General features: G+C 44.3%; 1 protein-coding gene across 1 annotated transcript; it reads right to left on the bottom strand.

The window, feature by feature from the left end:
• Positions 1–1,893: 1,893 nt before the first annotated feature.
• Positions 1,894–19,076, bottom strand: PLEKHB2 (pleckstrin homology domain containing B2). The gene is made up of 8 exons (XM_064457272.1): positions 18,967–19,076; positions 15,512–15,559; positions 14,743–14,895; positions 13,846–13,948; positions 12,897–12,936; positions 9,506–9,595; positions 8,232–8,346; positions 1,894–6,106 (listed from the first exon to the last, which is right to left on the bottom strand). The coding sequence occupies exons 2-8, from the start codon at positions 15,546–15,548 to the stop codon at positions 5,970–5,972; spliced, it is 675 nt and encodes a 224-aa protein (XP_064313342.1). The 5' UTR covers positions 15,549–15,559; positions 18,967–19,076; the 3' UTR covers positions 1,894–5,969.
• Between the last annotated feature and the right edge of the window lie 1,091 nt (positions 19,077–20,167).

A 20,167-nucleotide genomic window follows, 5' to 3' on the forward strand; every position in this document is an offset into this window, starting at 1 on the left:
GCCTACCGGGCAGATTTAGTACGGGAAACCCCGCTGCCGGTCGGCAAGGTTGAGGTGGCCCCCGCCGACCCGGCCGCGGGTGCCCGCAGGTGCTGGTCCGTTTACAGCAAGGGACGGGGCGCAGTGCGGCCCGCTGCTCCGGGAGGACCCTGAGCAGGGCAAGGCCATCTTAGCCCCTGCACGCACCTGGCAGCTGAACTTGGAAGTGATTATTTGGGTCACTCTCCTCTTGACTTCATCTGTTGTACCTGAAGACCTACTACTTTCCAAAATGCATAGGTAACTTTGGTACCTAAAGTATCTAAAGAATTAGGCAGCGTAAGTGTTGCGTCCACCATATTCAGGCAGATTAAGCCCAGTATTGTGTGTCTGAAACTTTAACAACCTGTGCCTTAAAAATCATCACCAAATTAAGCGTTACATTATTAATGTAGATACATTTGGATTTTTTTTTCCCCCTTTGAGTCTTGGAGCCTTCTAGAGCTGCCTCAGAAACTCTGAAACCTAGTGAAATAACCTGTGGTAATCAGAGGACTCTCAAACCAGTGTATTAGTGTCAGTCCGGTGTTACAAGCTCTTGTGATTAGTAAGTGCTCACAACACGCTGGGGGAAACTTTCAGTTCCACTGAAATGGAGGGCACAGCAAATGCTCCGCTCTCACTTCAGTGCATTGTAGTGGAATTGAAACAGGAGGGAGGGACAAATAAAGATACTTTTAGGAATACAACCAAAGCTAATCACTGTGGCTGCATTTAGTGACCACAAACAGGACAGGAAATGCAGTAGGAGAAGGGAAAGCAGCACCAGGGGCAAAGCCCATTCTCTAAGCTGGTGGCAGTTCAGAGGCAGAGCAGTTCAGGAATGTATGTTGCTGCTAAGCCTTGCACAGCGAATTTAGTTACCTGACTTGTTCTGGTGCCGAAATTTCAGTAAAGGTAGGCTCTCTGGTGGGCAAGGTTAAGTGTACATAACAGTCTGCTTAGCCTAGTAAATCCATCATAGGGAACTGATGACTGCTAAAATAAGCACAGCCGGCATAGCATGCTGGGGAGAACAGTAACGTGTACTCCTGCATTAACTGACTAGTTGAAATAGCAGTTTTGTTTTCAACCCTCCCCCAGATAAGTGGCTAAAAAACCCACGAGCCCTCAACAGTGAAAACAAATGTGCATAAAGCAAGGATAATAATTTTAAAAATGTACTGTGGTCCTTCTGACAAACAGTTTTAATTCCTAGCAAATGTACAAGATAGTCTGCCTTTAGGTGGTGGAGCTAGTTGTGGTCATTTAACATCTCTGTCTAAGCAAACTTATTGATTGTACCCAACTCCACTGAAGCAATTCATAAACAGAAAATACCAATACAGCAACCAGTAGCATTTTGCCCAGAGCAACATCTGTGCTCCAAGCTGCGTACTGTAGTACTAACAGTACAAATCTGTTGATTTGATAACACAATGTCAAATGGTAAATCTGGATCAGCATTGCATATATCCAGGATTAAGCATTTCTGAGTCAAATCCTTCAGCTCCATTAAAAAAAGAAATAGGCCTTAATTCTAATCTTGGTATAGTGGTGCTAGTGCGGCATTACTTTGCTGATTTCACAGACACTACATTATCTTTATTAAAAGGTAACTGAGATGACTGAGGTATGTCAGCCTCAGCTCTAACTCCAACAGCTACAGTCATCTTAGCTCATTTTTCTACCAAGTAAAGCCAGCATTGTAATTGCTTAGGAAAGACTGGGGGTGCACAGAATTCACCATGGCACTGTTTTCTTCTGAAGGAAACCTGTAAGCTGACTCAGTGTTTGAAAAACATGCACCCATCTACAGACTAACTAAATGAGAAATGTTGAACAAAGGCTAGTAAACGTGTCAAGACAAAACAATTACACTTAAATATTAATTTATTGCTAAGGGTATTTTGCTGTAAATTAACAATGAGAATGAGGACATAGAGTAAAACAGCATTTAAGAGAGTGCACATGAACCTGAAGGATCAGGGGGTGGGGGAGAACATTTGCTGCATGCTACCCTCCAGGACTTGCATGTTACCTCTCGTAAGTCACATCTTGAGGAGGAAAAGCCACAAACACATTTGAGGATTGCGGGTGTGAATTTTCTCCTTTACTCAGCTTGTTTAGCAGGTTCCATAGAACCTTCAATAGAACCTCCACTGAAGAACAAACAAAATTAAGCCAGTGTTGTGTGACATTTAGGCTAGCTCCATCTAGATGCAGCTCAGAATGTGTTTCAGCACTAGAAAAGATGTGTCTTTGCCAAAAGTCACTGCAGTTGCTCTGTACATAAACACTTTCCACCCCTTCCTCTCTACCTTTATACCCACTCAACGGACGACGCTGGCTCCCTAGCCCCCCACGTTTAAGCAAAAGAAGCCACCAGCTATGTTTTCACGTGTAACTAAGAACTGGAGAGGGAGGCCCTGGTCCACCTCTTTAATGTAGTTGGACTTACCAGAAGGCTGAGTGTTTCCACTCCACTCTCTGGAAGCCTGACTCTGTCCAGCTGTCTATAACTAAGAATCCAAAAGTAACCAGTCAAAGATCAACACAGACTCCTGACCTCTGTAAGCACTGCCATTTAATTCTGAACAGACTGTAACTGCTACACAACAGATTTAGTCATCCTCAACTGATAGTGTACACTGCAGAAAACAGTGTCATTGTAGTGGCTGTGGAGCTCCCATAGCTTTAGGCAGGTCAGGTATTAGGCCCCATGTAGGAAAGCATGTGCTTGGGTGCTGTGCAGGTGTAACAGGAGTCACCAAACACCTGTTTAGGACTATCATTTCAGTGTTTTGAAAATGATCTGGCCATACCTGCTGCCTCTTTCCAGCACTATAGTATCAGAAACTGGCATGGCAGTCCCTCCAAGCCCCAAAATCCACTCTGGCCCTTCTCCTTCAGCTCACACCAGCAGCTATATGCAGTACTGGACTGGGCAGAGAAAGGCTCTTGAGTCAAGACTATGTATCCAGCCAGGCATTATTACAGATATAACCAAACCTCCACTCTGTTCCTGAGCCACAGGAGGTATGACCATGTCTTCAGGAAGCAAGTCTATGTGCTTTAACAAGCAGTGAATTCAATTGGCTATCCCAATGCTGCTGCTTTGTGCACCAAGACATTTTCATTTCTATTCCTGCAGTGAGATCAGAAAGGTTACAAGCACCTGCAATAAGATACCTACTGTCTTGATTTTATGCTTTAGCAGTTTTGTACGTTTGCTTTCTAGCTTCTAAATGCCTATGCTACTAGGATAGTAAAGTAGCTCAAGATTTTTGTATAAAAGCAGCCTATTGTTACCAAGGTAGAACTAGAATCTTCAGTTTGTAATTTTTGTTTTTCCCCTTGAGAAGGGTTAAGATTATTCTTTTAATGGAGACTTACTTCAGTTTGAACTTTTAAAAAGATCATTTCTTGCTTTGAATTCAGCCCAGGAATGTTTTGCAATCAACAGTCTTTATCTTACATACTTCGCTTGAGGAAACTGGGGACCTAGATGTGGTTATCTACTGAAAGCACAAGACATGTTCTCCTGCTGTGATCAACAGCTCTTGCAAAAAAGAAAAAAAAACAAAACCAAACAACGAAACCAAACAAACAAAAAACCCAAACCCTCACATAGTAAAACACTAAACTTAAATTACTAGCTGATTCACTTTGTGCTATTCTTTCACAATTATTTTGAAATTCAAAACAAATCACAATAATGATCAATTCTTTTATTCTTTCCCACCCCTTAAAAGCTAAGTATCACACAGGGAGAAAATAGAAGCATTCTGCAGAACTAGTTATATTGCAAAGCACAAACTAAACAGCAGCGTAGACCTGTAATCAGCTTCAAGGTTATCTCAAGGCTTAAAAATGATTGAAATGTTTGTTCACTTAAGTTCCAGTCACCATCTCTTTCTGACTTCAAGGGTACCAGGCCTCCTTAAGAACTTCAGTAGTGTACTCCAATTTCTTTTGGTTTGGACTAGCAATAGGAAACTTTCGCTTTAGTCCTCTTTTGAACCTCCACCAAGTCCTTTCAGCATGTACCACTGGGAGAACATATGCAGCTTGTATTAATCTGTGAAAGGACATGCATGCACATTGGTGTACTGCTCTGAGCCAAAGTTTCTTGAAAGAAGTTTACATTCCCTGGATTAGGCTCACTACGAGTACTGCAGCCAAAATGACATCCTTCTGTTTCCTTCCAATGATTTCAGTCTGCTGAGTTGATCCTAAGAGTCATGAAAGCTTAGTTCTTCCCCTTGCTGCTACCCAAACTATTTTCCAAGACCTCTATTGCTTAAATATGTAGGATAGAGCCAGGATAGCTTTAGGATGAAATGGAAAAGGTTGGGGCTTGATCTGAATTTATATGGGTGCAAGGTATCATCTATTTTCATCTTTCCTGACATACCTGAAACCCCATGAACTGAGGAAATTAACTTACTTCTGAATGAAAGCATAAGAAAGACTTAACATATTAGAACTGTATGAATACAGGAAGCTGAAAGTAGAAGTATAAAAATAAGTCCTCTTACTATAAAGAACTCAACTTAGGCACCCTGCCTCTTTTACCTGAATAAGAAAGCATGTGCATTTCTCTTCAGAGCTTTCTTTCCCCTGCCAAGCACAGCTCAGCATGGATTATAACAGGATAAGGTAACAGGCTGCATAACGCATGTAAGAGTTGTACTCCAGGTTACAGTCCATAGCACAGCAGCCTGCAAGAGCACACTGGATAAGGAACCAGACATACAAGTAAAGCCAGCCACGTTCCTTGGAGTGTTTTCTTTAACAAGGCAGGGAGGGAAGAAGAGACCTGCTGAATGTGAGAGGGGACTGTGCACAGAACAAACCCAGGCTCAGCTGTGCGCAAAACTAGTTGCAAACAACAAACCAGGTTCAGGAAACCTTGGAGGCTAAGAGGCAGATGTGCTACCCTAGCCATGGCAAGGCAGCTGCTATCAAAGTGCCTGTGTGCAGGGTCTACTTGTGCTGTTTGTCTCTCCCCTCTTGACTATCACTGCCTGCAGAGGGGTTCTGGTAGGCCCAACAGGGCAAGGGTTGTTCAAGTTCTCCTCCTGCAGACTCTGCAGAACAATAGCAGTAATGAGCAGAGACACTAGACAATAGCCTCTTCCTCAGAAATGCAGTTGGCACAGTGTCTGGGATGACTGTTCTACAGACAAGGAAGACCACTTGCAAAGCTGAAGATTCATTACTTCCATCTGACCAGAGAAGAGTGATTCAGGATAAAGAGGGTGATGGGACAACAAACATTGGTCTTCCTTGCCACTGCTCATTCACATTTCTGGGAAAATGAAACAACTGAGGAGTGCTGCCGCTTCTTAGTGGTTTGCTTATATGTTCTCAAAGACAAGTTCACCTGGATAGTGTGAGAGACAGGTATAGGACTCCATCTGCAAAAATACACTACCATCTGCAGGCAAGTATGAAAACAAAAAAATCCTCAAGCATGGCAGACCACATAATGCCAAGGAGCTTCTGCTGAGCTATATGTTTGTCCAGGGAATGTTCAGAAGCCATTAGTACACATACTAATGCAGAGCTCCTATAAACCACCTATTTGGACCAGATTTTAGACCTCCCCAAAAATCCATTTTTTTTCTATGGTGTTTACAATAACAGTCTGTTCATAAAGCTAGTGACTGCTACCACGTTACATTGGTGCTCATACTGATCCTTATCAGTACAGATCCTTGTAACTCCAAACATCAGAACAGAATTCAAGAGCAGCACATGCCATCTCCAACCACTTAGCTAAATGGTGCCTTTAAACTCTTAGGACAGTTAAGAATCAGTTATTAAGATATCACTACTGAAAAATAACTACTGCATTTCTTAAAGTTTAACAGTAAACAACATTGCCAATATATTATTGCACACAATAAAGGTTTTTGGAACTACAAAGATAAGGAACAGGTAATCTAGAAGACCCAGAATAACGATCCCAGAGCCATTCCAGTTGCTGCTCCAGCAAGCATGCCCAGTGCAAGATCTCCATCGCTGTCACGGTAACGCTCTCGAATGATGACATGGTTTGCAGGGGGTTGGCCATAAGGACCTAGGTAATAAGAGATTGTTAGGAGGTGGGCAAAAGAAATGCATATCTTAATACCATGCATTGTGATTTCAAAACATGCCCATTCTTTCACCCTCTTCCTTCCATGAACACTAAGATGATGTCAGCTACAAAGGTAGAATACATCTTTGCTTTGGATTCAGCCTCTACGTTTAGTAAATAAACTGAGAGACCTAGCAACACTTCTGGCCTCCTAAGAGTTTAATATGTGGGGGAAGAGCTCATAGAAGTAAAACTCAACATTGTTCTGCATTTATATTAGCAAAGAACCTATGAATTACTTGTATCATTCTATCAAACACAGTGGATTTAATGCAAGAAATGGGTCTGAAAATTGATTCAACCTTGACGTTAAGGCAAACAATATAGTTCCCCCCCAAAAAAAATCTTTGGCAGCTCTTAAGCCAGTGCTTTGTCAGAAACTGTGTATCGGTTATTTACTCTACAATTACTGCCTACTACTTCAGTTTAGCCTTCATATTCTGGACTGATCTGTTGTGTGGTAACAGCTGCTATGCTTCTTTTCAGATGAGGATTGGCCCAGTAGAAAGGAATTAACCTAAGACTCAAGAAACGACCACTTGACCCTTGCTCTACAATAGACTTGTACAAGCTCCACCTGTCAGTTTTGTGACTTAGCTCCTACCTGCAAAGCAAACATAATGGTATTGCTTTCCCTTCCAGACATTTCAGGAAGATTAAGTATTCTTGAAGATATTGTGATGTTTTTTTTGTAACAGATACCTAAGTAATACAACTGGAAAAGGCTCTCGCTGACTCTCAATAATGCAAGACTGGCAACCTTATGAGAAGGATTACGTCAGTTCAGAGAATGAGCAATGAAACCAAACGTACAGGAGTTAAGTTAGTTCTAAGGGTGAACTTGACACCTAAGATTTAGTTGTGGTAACCCTAGTGAAGGAAAACACTGAGGCTTGGTTACTATGGCCAACCTACAACTAGTATCTTAAGACACTGGACTTGCAAACTCTTTAGGAGAGTTACTGTTTAATGCTGCATTTTTATCACACAGGTTTCTAAGGCTTGATTTCCAAGGCCTGCTGGTAGTTTTTAGAAATGGTCCTTGGGACTTTCAACAAGCTGCTGCTTTTCAGCTGCTGAGAACCAACAGAACCCCACTTCCTCTGTGTTTCTATATATGATCTGTATCTTAGGACTTCACTAACTTAGATGAGGACAGCTTTAAAAGCTTTAGGCTGTTGCACCTCCCTTGTAACAAAAAATGGAAAAGGCAAATTAAATAACCTGACAAGTGTCAAATGGAAAAAAACCTCCCTCAAAACTTAAAAATTTTCTGAATAGAGATTCTTGTTTGCAGAGCCAGATCATAAAAATTAGTAAGTTAAATATTCTGATCTATCTTACCCATACAACTCTAAAGCCCCAGTTCTGTAGGACTGGGGCTCTCTATGCAAAGCTAATCCTGAAGTGGATAGGATATTTAAAGATAAATCACCTTAAGTGACTAAGCTTAAAAACACACCCCAAAATTTTAGTCTCTTTCCTCTTTTATTGGGATTGAAAGCTATACAAACCTGAACAGAGCAACAGAACACTTCACAAGGCTGAATGTACTGCCTTACAGCAATTCCAGCACGTGGGGAAGGAACCAGTTACCACCACGCTTTGGGAGTGGATTGACCTTTGAAACTTGCATTTAATTTGGAGGTCATAGCTGAACATCAGTGTTGATTGCTAGGTATAAGAGCAACAGGTGAGTCTAAAGCTCCATCAATGCCCAGTATGGAGCTCTGAATCAATCTTGTTCTGGCTCTTCTATCTTTCCTTAGAAAACATGCTGCCTACTGGAGTTTGAGAGTTCTTTGTGCTTCAAAAAGAGCTTATGAAGTTATTCAAACATGTTGGGATCACATTGGGAAGGTTAAATCACTTAATACAAATTTTACTGCACTTGCTTTGTTGTGAAAGAGTAAGGGAACTTGATTCCAGTTACAAATCAGGTTTCTTTGTGTCACTCTGTGCCAGTGGTGGGTGGTGAAAGATGGTGAGTAACAGAATTAAAGCCAGAAAGATTGATTCAAATAGCTTCTATAGGAAGGCGAAGGATATGTTTGATACTGATTACCTTGGTATGGATACTGATAGGGAACAGCATAAGCTTGTCCGCTGGAGGCAATGAAGACCTGAGAACCAGCAGGGGGATACGCGCCATTGTACTGATCGTAGCCATAGCCATAAACCTGGTGAAATTAAAAACATCCATTACAAAAGTATTCTTTGCTATGTATCCGATTATGTACTTTGTTCAGTTGTCCCTCATTTCTAATGGAGTTAAAGGTTCACAAAAATATCCAGTCTATACTGATATAGTATATCTAGTCCCTGGAAAGGATTTGTAATAGCTCCTTGAAAGCCTAAGTGCTCCAAAGCAGCATTCACTCTCCATCCTTCCTGGATGATGAATGGCAGAGGCAGGGCCTGGATCATCAGGCAACACCACAGCAGCCTTACAAGCTTCTCCTCCCTGCCTTCAAGCCAACAACAGCTCTCTGGAGAGCACAGAAGTGCCAGGTAGGCAGCAGCTGATCCCAAGAAACTCCAACCAACTTTCGTCTAGCACGCTGAAAGTAAATGTCAGATTCAGGACAAATCTGTAGCCGTCTGTTTTGGAAGCAATTATGTTCTTCAAAAGAGGAGGCCCTCTGCTAGCCCTCGTATAGCTCCCAGTATCACATCTAGTTCTTCACAACTATTTCTAGCAGCAAGGGGCTGGATCAGAGCACCTATAGTGCAACAAGTAATGCTACCCCAAACTATCCTTTTGTGTATCTCTGCATGTGAGTCAGAACAGCCAGAAATCCCCAATGTATACTGGTTCGGCCCCAGTGCTGCTCCTTCTCCACTGAAAGAGAACTGTGCATCCAGAAGCTAGAGTTGTTGTGTTGCAGTGACATCCTGGGTACAAGATTCATGTGTTAAATGTGCCGGCTCCAGTCATTAAATCCTATTTTTAGAACTCCTGGTTCTATATCCTTCCAGCGCTTACACAATGTGAAAGTGTAGTCACACCTCCATATGTTAAAAGCTGCATGGCCACTACTTTTCAAGATTAGCCAAATAACTTCTGCCCTGTCTTTAAGAAGCTTTATTTTCCTAGTTCACTGAGCAACCACCCCTTTATTTACCTCCCAACTGAATCTGTGTCATCCCTTTCAAAGAAAATCTATCTCAAATAGGAGTGACAGTAGATTGTTAGTGCCTTAATCTCACTCTCCTTTTGTACAAACCTTAAAGCTGGATCTAACTGTGAAACACACCGCTTTGGGAGTACAGTTTGGGTGCTTGAAGAATGGCCGCTTCTGCTGCCTCACTTCAATGCTTCCGGTCTGCAACTCTTACCTCAGGTGATGGTGTGGCATAAGCTGTATAGGGAGGAGGGGCTGAGGAAATGGCTGTCTCATCATACATCACATCAGATCCCACGTAGCCCTAAACACGATGGAAAGGTAGCAGTTTTCACATTTTCCTACAGCCAGCCACTTAGAGTAGTGCAAATATTAAAACATAATGACCCCCCCCAAAAAAGTAACCTTTACTGCCGTGTGTTAAGAACGCAGCAAGTACCTTATAAAGCGCTGCAAAAAGAAACTAATTGGAGAGCAGACTTGGGAGAACACAAATGCCTGATCAACCACAGGAAGGAGCCATAAAGTTTCTTACCTCTGTGTGTGTGTGTGGACATACACACACATATGTGTGCATGCAAGCACACCAACTCCTTCCCTCATTTGTAGCCTCAGTTTTAGAAATTACCCTCTTGTTCATCCTCTGTTTTCAGATAAGAAAGTATTCACAACTAAGCTAGCTGCTTCCTGGCACCCTAGAGTGGTATCACCAAGTTCTGAAAGAGCAGATAAAGGATACAAATGCAGTAGCCAAAAGTGGCACCTGAACATTTTAGCAGAACACTGTCACAGCTCTTAGCCACCTCTTGCTTTCTGGCTGTGAGGAGACTTTAAAAAAACATGCAGTAAGAGGTTTAAATGTAGGGACTTGAGGGACTTTGTTGTTTTTAGGGAATTACTTTGCAAATGCCATCTGTAATTCTGGTCCTTTTTGAAGGCAGCCATGAGGCAAAGGTGCTACCTTACTTGAATCCATCTACAAGGAGCTCTCAGAGATAATTAAGACTTGTTACAGTAGCCTTGTATTCTTGCCCCTAATGTCAGAAATGTACAGTGATGCTTTTACCCCAAGAAAAAAAAAAAAGCTCCTTTTTTTTAATTTAAAAGTTAATGTTTTAATAGCTCAATAGAGAATGTTCCTATTGTCTCTTGTACCTGGACTGTAGAAAGACTTTTGAGGGCATGCTATGGCCATATCCCAGGTTAAACTTGTGGTAGAGATTCTAATGGTTGCTTGAAACATACTGTTGAAAGCACTGTATGAAGAAGCAGGTATTTCCACCACCTGAGAATAAGTCCACAAATGCTCCCATCTTAGGAATAAAAAGGCTGTGCTGCCATCCAGTGAGACCTGGACAGGCTGGAGAGCTGGGCCGAGGGGAACCGCATGAAATTCAACAGAAGCAAGTACAAGGTCCTGCCGCTGGGAAGGAACAACCCCACACACCAGTACATGCTGGGAGTTGACCTGCTGGAAAGTGGCTCTGTTGAGAAGGACCTGGGAGTGCTGGTGGGCAGCAGGCTGACCATGAGCGAGCAATGTGCCCTTGTGGCCAAGGAGGACAATGGTATCCTGGGATGCATTAAAAGGAATGTGGCCAGCGGGTCGAAGAGGGTTATCCTCCCCCTCTACACTGCCCAAGTAAGGCTACATCTAGAGTACTGTGTCCAGTTTTGGGGCCCCAGTTTAAGGAGGACAAGGAACTGCTTGAGCAAGTCCGGTAGAGAGCTACCAAGGTGATGAGGGGGCTGGAGCATCTCCCTTATGAGGCAAGGCTGAGAGACTTGGGTTTGTTCAGCCTGGAGAAGACTGAGGGGGGATTTCATCAATACCTATAAATATCTAAAGGGAGGGTGTCAGGACAATGGGACTAGACTCTTTTCAATAGTGCCCAGTGACAGGACAAGGGGCAATGGGCACAAGTTGGAACATAGGAAGTTCCACCTGAATATGAGGGAAAACTTCCTTCCTGTGAGGGTGACAGAGCAGTGGCACAGGCTGCCCAGGGAGATTGTGGAGTCTTCTTCCCTGGAGACATTCAAAACCTGCCTGGATGTGTTCCTGTGCCCCCTGCTCTAGGTGTGCCTGCTCAAGCAGGGGGGTTGGATGAGATGACCTCCAGAGGTCCCTTCCAACCCCTACCATTCTGTGATTCTGTGAAATGTATTCTAGTCTGCTACAGGGAACTCTGTACAGGTATGACAGAAGCCAGCAAACACCTGTGAATGACACAGTTCTTAGAGCTATGATAATCACCCTGCAATTCCACTGAAGGTATGAGGCACTGCTGGATGCTCAGTATTTTTGAAAGCTGTGTCAGACACCTACAGATGGACTCAAACCCAGTTACCTGGTTAGTTCAAGTCCTTGTTGGAGACCTTCAATAGCTTTGGAAAGTGCTAATTTATGATACTAGTTATGCAAAGAGCTACCTGCCCTACTTTCAGTAGCAGGGGTCTGCCTTGGCTGACAAAGGTGGTGCAATGGCAAGTTTTGAATGCCATCTAGCAGGGCTGACATGAGTGTGAGAGACATGAAAAGCAGCAGCACCTAACTTCTGAAACCAGGAGTGACCATCTCACACATAAGCAAGATAAAGCTCCTAAAACTAGACCAGACAGACCATGAGTCTCCTCTGTGTGAGGGCAATTCCTTCACTTCTCATTTAACACCAAGAAGCAGCACAGCATAGCTGCCGTCAGAGGCAATTATGTCCAGGGTAGTTTTGCTATGACAAGTGTTTGCTTTGGGTATCTACAGATCTAAGTTATATGACAGATGCCTCAGTACAGTGGCAATGTTAGTGTGGCCCATCAAAAACTGAGATAAGCTTCCACAAAACATAACGTTTCCCCATGAAACAGAAATGTCTTAGGTTGGTACAGTCTAGCCATCTAATGAAAGCTACTGCTGAAGGGTACTTTGGAAGGCAGCCTGGAGGAAAAACAAATTAACAATTCCCACAAGTGGATGGATGTGGTTCCCCAAAGATACAGTTCTCTAGAGAACTCCAAGACTCACAGAGAGGCTTTTATGATTCTTGACCTCTTAACTCTCCACAGCTAGCATGCCGATACAGAGGTAATATACTCCTCTGGGCATGCCTGCACTCCCCTCCAAGCACCTCTTGCTCCTTCCCTAGTCTCCACCAAGAAGCATCCCACCATGTAGTGGATCTGCATTAACAAACAGCTTCTTTGCTATAAGCTTTCTTTAGCACTGCACCTGGTAGGCAACAAACACCAGGAGCGAAAAGCGCATTTTTACTGCTTGCAGAAGATTTACTTTTGCCCACAGCCTCAGTGCCCACATCCCTTACATTTCCCTTACACATCCCAAACATTTGCTTCCATCCAGAGAAATCATTCCCTGAAATCATTCACTTTCACCCAGCATGTATTTGCCCAGACTTGGCTGCAAGGATGACGTGCTTGTGATCCAGAGGATCATTCTTTGCCCCACCCCCAACCTCTACAGTCATGCTCATGACCCTGTTTTTCTTTAGCAGAGAAGGGTGGAACATTATTTCAGAACTAAACTGCTGGACCACACAACACTGTTGTGCTGCTTCTCTATCAGTATAAGGTCTAGGTAGTACACTTACTGTGTTTGTTCTGGCATCCTGGAGAGCAATTTTCCATGCCCTGAAAAAAAAAGCCAACCCATTGTTTAGTGGAGCACTGATAAGAATTAATGCCACTTTTCCCTTTTAGGACCATGAAAAAGACAAGGTCAGCAACTAGATGTACTGCAGGAGCAGAGTTTGAGATACTGCATACATCAAGGCCTAATGATACACTAAAATGAACGCACGAAGGTGTTACACCAAGATGGAGATATAATTACTTTTTTTGCAGAGCTGAGAAGGAACAAGGAGGAACACAAGAACAAACAGATGCAGTTTTAAGCCAGGTAATATGCAGCCATGCTCAGGATCAGGAAATAGGAAGAGATGCACCAGGGAAGTTGCATCTCCTGCCTGAACAGTTGCATCTGTGCTGACTACAGCATGTGGGTCTTGATGCTATTACAGTTTGAAGAGAAGATACATACACTTCACACAGACACTCTCATGCCGTATAGCTGGGAGCATGCTTGATGCACCATGCATACTTGGCAAACACTGACGATAGAAGTTATCTAACTCTACATAGCCAAGCTCAGCTGAGAGTTCACAGTAAGGGAGTATTGTTCCTTTCACTACTGACTGGGATGTCCTTGGCTATGCAGGGACACATACTCTTTGAAGACTGGGAAAAGGGAAAAAAAAAAATCGGTTCAGCAAGTCTTGCATTACCCGTATTAATAAGATTCTTTTACTCCTCCTCACCCTTCAGTCTTTTCAGTGACTTAACCTGCAGTTAGTTTGTATGAACTAGACAACTTCTTATAGGAGAGCTGTATTTTTGCCACTGAAAGCCTGCTTTTACTTACTTGAAAACTTTCTTAAAACGCACCTCTGAAAGCCCAAAGGAAGGAAAATATTTAGGGAGAGAGAGAAAAAGAAAGATAAGAGAAGAGGCAGCAAAAACAATGTTCTCTGGCAGACTTACAGGCAGTCATCTGCACTCTCTGCACAGAGGTTGACTGTCTTCCCATCACGGCAAACAATCTGCAGTAAACATTCTCTCTGTTTCCCCTCTGGAGGCTGGAAATCTGAGTCAGGAAAAAAAAAAAAGATATGAGTTTTGAAATACCTATAACCAGAACTTCATGATCACTTATACAAGAAGGGAGATGGTTTATGCAAAAGTCTGGACAAAATAAACTAGGGCCAGTTGTACCTGCTTTCCATGGCATTAGAACAAATTACGGAAGGAAATGGCCTGTTCTCATTCTTTAGAGTGTCCCGAAAGTAAGCAGCTCTGAACATCATTCCTAAGAAAGTGAATTGTCTTGCAGCAGGACCAATCCATACTTAGCAATAAGTACTCTCCAACACTTGTGTCCATCACTTGGTTAGCATCAAGTAGAGTACTAACAAATGCTAGAAGTGACCTTAGTAATGCTTGAAAAAAACAATCTGCTGAGGTTTCCCATTTCTAGTCCAGCCTTTCACTCCGGCCAGCACTGTAATTACACCAGTAACACTCCATAATCAGACACACAAGTCTACTGTGAACATCCCATTCTCACATGCATGCCTGCCACCTGAATACATGGTACACTGTCCTCACTGAGTTTTAAAAGGAAGTATCAAACCCTGACCTAATCTATCACATGGTGATACCACACCCTGGGTGTCTGTAAGGGAATTTAGTAGTTGGTTGGGTAGGGTTTTTTTGGTGGGGAATGGCCATGTGGGGTGGTGGCATTTTTTTAACAACACTGAAGTTGCACACTTCTTGGACACGTTTACTTCTGCAGTAGTGTTGTACATAGTATGCTGGGGAGGCACTGAAGTTGTAAAGAATCTCTGAATACACAAATCCTGAAGGTTTCATTATTACCTCGACATTCATTCCCCACTCTGAGGTTGATGCAATGGATTCGCATGTGGATTTTATCTTCTATATCATGGCGATTTTGATCATCATAGAATATTAAGCGCCCATCAGACCACAGGTCAAACCAGTTCTTCTTCCAACGCCGTAAAATAGTACCTTTAAAATCAGACAGTAACTTTTGAGGGCACATCTTGGGAAGTATTTATGTCCTAGAGTTAATAAAAAATAAACCAAGAAATCCTTCACAATTGCTCTACACATTCTGAGGTGCCAAGTAAAATCCTGACTACAATAACTCCACTTCAGAACATTACAGAATTGGGTTCTGTATTTCATCTAGTGTTCAGAGCCACAGCTGAGTTTATTTTAAGTATATTAACCTGGAACTTTAGTTCTAACTTGCTGCAGGAACAAGCAGAGGGCATGACTAATTGAAGACATTGAGGTAAGGTGTCAGGTAAAGTCTCCATTTGTACAGCACTAATTACAAAGCAGCATCTGAAGCTGAATGCCAGTCAGACACCTCAGATATACTATATCCTGTTTCCCACTGGTATACCCAAAAGGTCACATGGAAATGCTGTCATGACAGATCATTTTGTGAAGTGTACTGAAGGTTAAAAAAAAACAAAAACGACCACAACAACAAAACACAACCCACAGAGCTAGAGACTTGTTTTAAGAAAGACCTGGGAATTACTAAGTTGCTCTGATGTTTTTTAAGAAGTTAGACACAGTAGAGAGAAAAGGAGGTAAAAGGACTATGACTTACTTTGCCGGAGAAGCCATCCACTCTTCACAAATGCCATTGTTGCTTAATCTAGTGGATGGAAGAGGAGGGTGAGGGGGAGAAAAGCAGTCTTCAGTATTTCACAATAACACATTAGAAAGGGCCATCTCAAGTTATAATATCACATATTATAGCTGTGCATACCCAGCCCGTATTGCAGCGAGACAAGGTAGATCTCAGCTGAAGATATTCAGTAAGGCACAACTGCTATTCTAGGACTTAACAAATGGAACAAACATGCAATTGTAGCAATCCAACATGATTATCAGAGACCACTTGTAAGTTTAACTGGAAAAACACAAGTTTACAGCTATCACTCTTGCAACATGGGTACAAAACAGACTGGTGAGACTGCTTCCTGACTCACCACCAGTTCCTTTTGAAGTTGTTCTCTTGACGTACACGTGCTTCCTGTATTCTGCAGTCTCAAGTTACTAATCATGCTTACTTCTTCCCTATCTCCCTTTTTCTATACTTCTTCTTCTGTTTTTTCCATTCACTGGCTCAAAGTCCAGCCAAAACAAAAGCTGAAGCAGTTTAATCTTAAACAGGAAGGAGAAAGCTGTTTTTATGACTTGTATTTCTTCCAAATCATCACTAGCTTCCTCCAGGATGAACTGAAATAAGTGAAGCCCATAAAGTGAGATTCTCATTTCTCCTCAACTTTTAAATGAAGCTTGAAATGGCATGGGAAGGACCCTGCATTAAATTCAAGTTATCACACATGACATTAAGCACTTGGCCACTGGACTCCATTTTATAAGCAGGCTAAAGAAATCAAGCATAGGATCTGTCGGAGGACAAGGTTTTATTTTATAGCATAATAGTGTTCTGACTATTGTTCTAAAATGGATTAATAAAAACACAACTGTCTGGATGCAACTGAACTAGAAAAGCAAGAACAGAAGCATTTTAAGCCTCCCTTGAGAAGGCTGCCTTTTTAGAAACTATTTGTGGGGCTTGTAAGCCAATATGAGAGAGGAATACTTAACCCTACCAGATAACATTGTACTTGAGGCAGCATAAGAAGCAGGGGGCAGAGAAGGTGGCATAGTAGATTTGATAGACAGAGGAGCTCCTCCCAGACAAGGAATGTGTTTAAAGCTGCGGACGGGGACGGGGACGGGGGGGGGGGAGGAAGAGTTTTGTTATCTTCTAGTAAATTATAAAGTTAGTAAGCATCCACTTGTTTCCTGATAGATGTATAAACGCTATCTATTAGCTATTATTTGTAGCTCTTCACAGTACTGGGCAAATTCTGTAACACACAAGTAAAGACTATAGCCAGTGGGATTTCATATTGAAGGAATGCCACATCCAGCACAGGCTGGGGTGTGGTGGTGAGAACCACCTGCAGGTAAAGTTTAAAGTCCAAGATAAACCTCTTACTCTTGGCTTCTCTACCAGCTCGCTGGGAAAACAAACATTTAGCTGACAGCCCGTTGAAAGGGAGTGGCAAACTCCTATCCTGCTTTAATCCTGGTCACCAAGTCCTGCTCTGAGGTCTAAGCATGCTCTTGTCACCTGTCTGCACAGGAAGAGCTTTGGAAATAGAGGCCAATTTATTCTTCCAAAGTAACACAGCAGTACAAAGGACCTGAGCCTTATTCTCCCACCACCCCAGTATGTGCTCCTCTTCCCCTAGATTCTCCTTTACAAGTTGAAATCCACAAAATCCTTTAAAAGTTTTCATGCTCTTCGTTTTCACAGGAATGGGTCTCTCCAGTCGTGCTTCCATGTCTTCTTCCCTTTTGACCACTAAGGTAAAATCACTGTATATTTCCAAAGGCCTAAGAGCCAATAAAGAACTTGCATGAACTTCAGTTCTGTTGCAAGTGCTAGATTAGGCCATTGAATATTTGTTGCTGCCTTTAAACCTACTCTGTTACACAACAGTGTAATAAGATTTAACTTCGACACATACAGGGGAAGAAGTGAAGAAAAGATTTCTCTTGACAAATGAAGCTGTGCTTGTCATTACAGAATGCCTCACAATCAAAGCCTGACATTACGGAATGTCTCACAGCTATCTAGGGCTACAGCAGCGAGAGGCACCAGCAGCTGTACAGCACCTTGTGTGTAATCTCACATGCAAAAACTACATTTTCCCAGCACAGAATTAAAGTGCCCCAAATCTCAGCTCTGGATAGAAAGGAAGGAATCACACAGAATCTGTCAACACTGAAGTAGGAGGTGCAAAACCACTTATTCTTCTCTGGCCCTTTTTAAGCACAAGCACTCACTTGAAGTCCAACACAGTATTCACCATCAACCCACATTAGGTTTTAAGAGTATTTGCAGAGCTAGAAGATACCCTGGCATGATCAGTTGCAACAGAGCACAATTTGCTTGTTAAAGTAGCTCAGTGCAAACCAACCTGGAAAATGGGATTTAGACAAAGACATCAAAGACCAGTTTATCACCAACCTCAATATAAGCTCCTTGGTGACTGAAATCTAAAGGGAGTAGCGCTCTAAACTGAACGCAGGTTAAGTGGGGCTATTCCTTCCTGCTGCCTAGAGTAGCACTTCCCCTTTTTTGCGCAGAATAGTGTGGAATATTCAACAGTCTATTCCACTTCTCTTCTTGTTCTCAAACCCAGCTGCCTGGTACAAAAGGCAAACTTCCAAACAAATCAAGCGTTTCTACTCACGGCTTGTAATTACTTGAGCAATTTTGATTAATGAGTCAAACAAGCACAGACCCGATTCTGCAATCCCTGTAGATGGACAGGGCTTAGCCCCACGGGCCTAAGAGCCAAATCCCAGGCGAGACAGGCTGTGCCCACTGACACCCCAGTGTTACTTTATTCCCAAGACTTAAGGTAGAGGACTATACAAAGCTCAGGTGAGAGATCAAATGCAACCCTGTTTGCCCCCCTCCCCCTTAAAAAGAATCAAGTTTTTCTATTTTTGGAGCTGACTCTGCAGCCAGCTACATGCAGGCCTGTCTTCCGTGAAGTTGCGTTTGGCCAATGCCTGCGAGACCTGGGTCTCGGCTCAAACCCTGCTCATTCGTGAGCAAGGCAGAGTCCGGGGAGGCCCGCTTGGAGCCACCAGCCCATCTCCTCCCTCCCCGCCGGGGCCGGCTCTCCCCGCCGGGCCTCCTGGGGACGGGCTGGTCCCGAGCCCGCTCCCTCCGCTCCTGCCCCGCGGCCTGCCACGGCCCGCGGCCTGCCCACGGCCCCGCGCCCGCCCCCGGGCCGCCAGCCGCCGCCGGGCAGCGGGCAAGCCGCGGCTGGCTCCACCCGCAGCGGGCCCGTCTCGCCCGCCGCGCAGCCGGGCCGACGGAAGGGACCCGCCGGCGGCCCGCGGGGGCAGCCCCTTCCGGCCCGGGCAGCTCCGGACCCGCCGCCCTTCCCGCGTCCGCCGGGCCGGGCCGGGGGCCGCACAGAGCCGCGTCCCCGGCGCCCCCCCTCACGCCGCCGCCGCACCCACCTGCCGCCGCTGGCCCCGCAACCGCCGCCGCCGCCGCCGCCGCCCCGCACGGCCTCGCCAGCGGGCAGCGCCAGCCCCCCGTGACGTCAGCCCGCCGCCCGGCCCCGCCCCGCCCCGCCCCGGCTCCCCCTGCGGGGCGCGCCGCGCTCTGCCTCGGCCGCCGCGGCCGCTGGTGGGCGCGCGCCGGTGCCCTGGGGGATCCCTCCGGGGGAAGGCGCGGCGCGGGACCGCGACCCCGTTACGGTCCGTGCCTCCCTTCCCCACCACGTGCAGTTCCTCCGTATCGCCAAGGCACCCCGTCCCGCTTAGGTTAGCGCTGGGCGGTGTCAGCCCCGCCACGCTGAGACGCTTAGGCCTTTTTCTTTCCTTCCCATCTGATTTACGATTATGACAGGGACGTTTTCTGATCTCACGCCACGGAACTGCAACAGAGAATGCGAGAGTCGCTGTGTCCGAGCAGTCACCCAAGAAAATCTTTAGACCGGGGGAGGGCGTGGTTTCCATCTGGAAGGGAAAATACTGCTCTTGAGGAATTGGGAGCCTCTGCAGATCCTGTCCTTGGCAAGCGGTCACTAGGGGACAGATGCCTTTTTGGCATGTTTTCAGTGTTGGCTGTGTGGGTTTGTAAAAAACTTTAGTTTTCAGATTAGGTTAAAAACCATTTTAAAATTCATTGAGAAACTGTCACAGTGTTCCCTGAATGAGTTACCTCCATGGGCACAGAACATAAAGGTTTTGTTTAGTAGCTGTTTGAGGCCATGTCCTATACTATGTTGAACTTGGAAACCCAGTTAGGGCTGCGAACCCAGAGGCAGGGCCATTGTCCTGGAAGTTCTGTGCCACACAGGTCCTGTCTGAGGGCGCACAACAGAGGCGCCGATTCAGGAAACGCCGGATCTTTAGTCTGCCAGAAACTCAGGCATATGCTGGAAACCCATGCAAACGTGTGTTAGGCTTATCATCTAATTAAATTCTTAAATGTTTTGAATTAAATATATTGGGCTCTGCATTTGCTGATGAAACTTTCATCAGGAAGTTTCTAACTAGCTGTACTGAAGAGCTGAAGGCCTGACTTAACACCCTGAGCAATAGAATATTTAGATAAATACTATTACAAATGTGTATTCCTTTCAAATCCTTTGGAAGTGTGGAAGTGAAGGCTTTTGATGAGATTTTAAGCCTATTCATACTTGCACCTTCA

Source organism: Phalacrocorax carbo, chromosome 7 (assembly GCF_963921805.1).
Source record: "Phalacrocorax carbo chromosome 7, bPhaCar2.1, whole genome shotgun sequence".
NCBI lineage: Eukaryota > Metazoa > Chordata > Aves > Suliformes > Phalacrocoracidae > Phalacrocorax > Phalacrocorax carbo.

What these genes read in the sequence shown, in the direction of transcription:
- PLEKHB2 (XM_064457272.1), bottom strand. Translation starts at nt 15,548, where the DNA reads ATGGCATTTGTGAAGAGTGGATGGCTTCTCCGGCAAA. An exon ending in GAGAGTGCAGATGACTGCCT is followed by an intron (nt 12,937 to 13,845) that starts GTAAGTCTGCCA and finishes TTTTTTTTTCAG; the next exon opens with GGCATGGAAAATTGCTCTCC. An exon ending in ATGCCACACCATCACCTGAG is followed by an intron (nt 8,347 to 9,505) that starts GTAAGAGTTGCA and finishes TAATTTCACCAG; the next exon opens with GTTTATGGCTATGGCTACGA.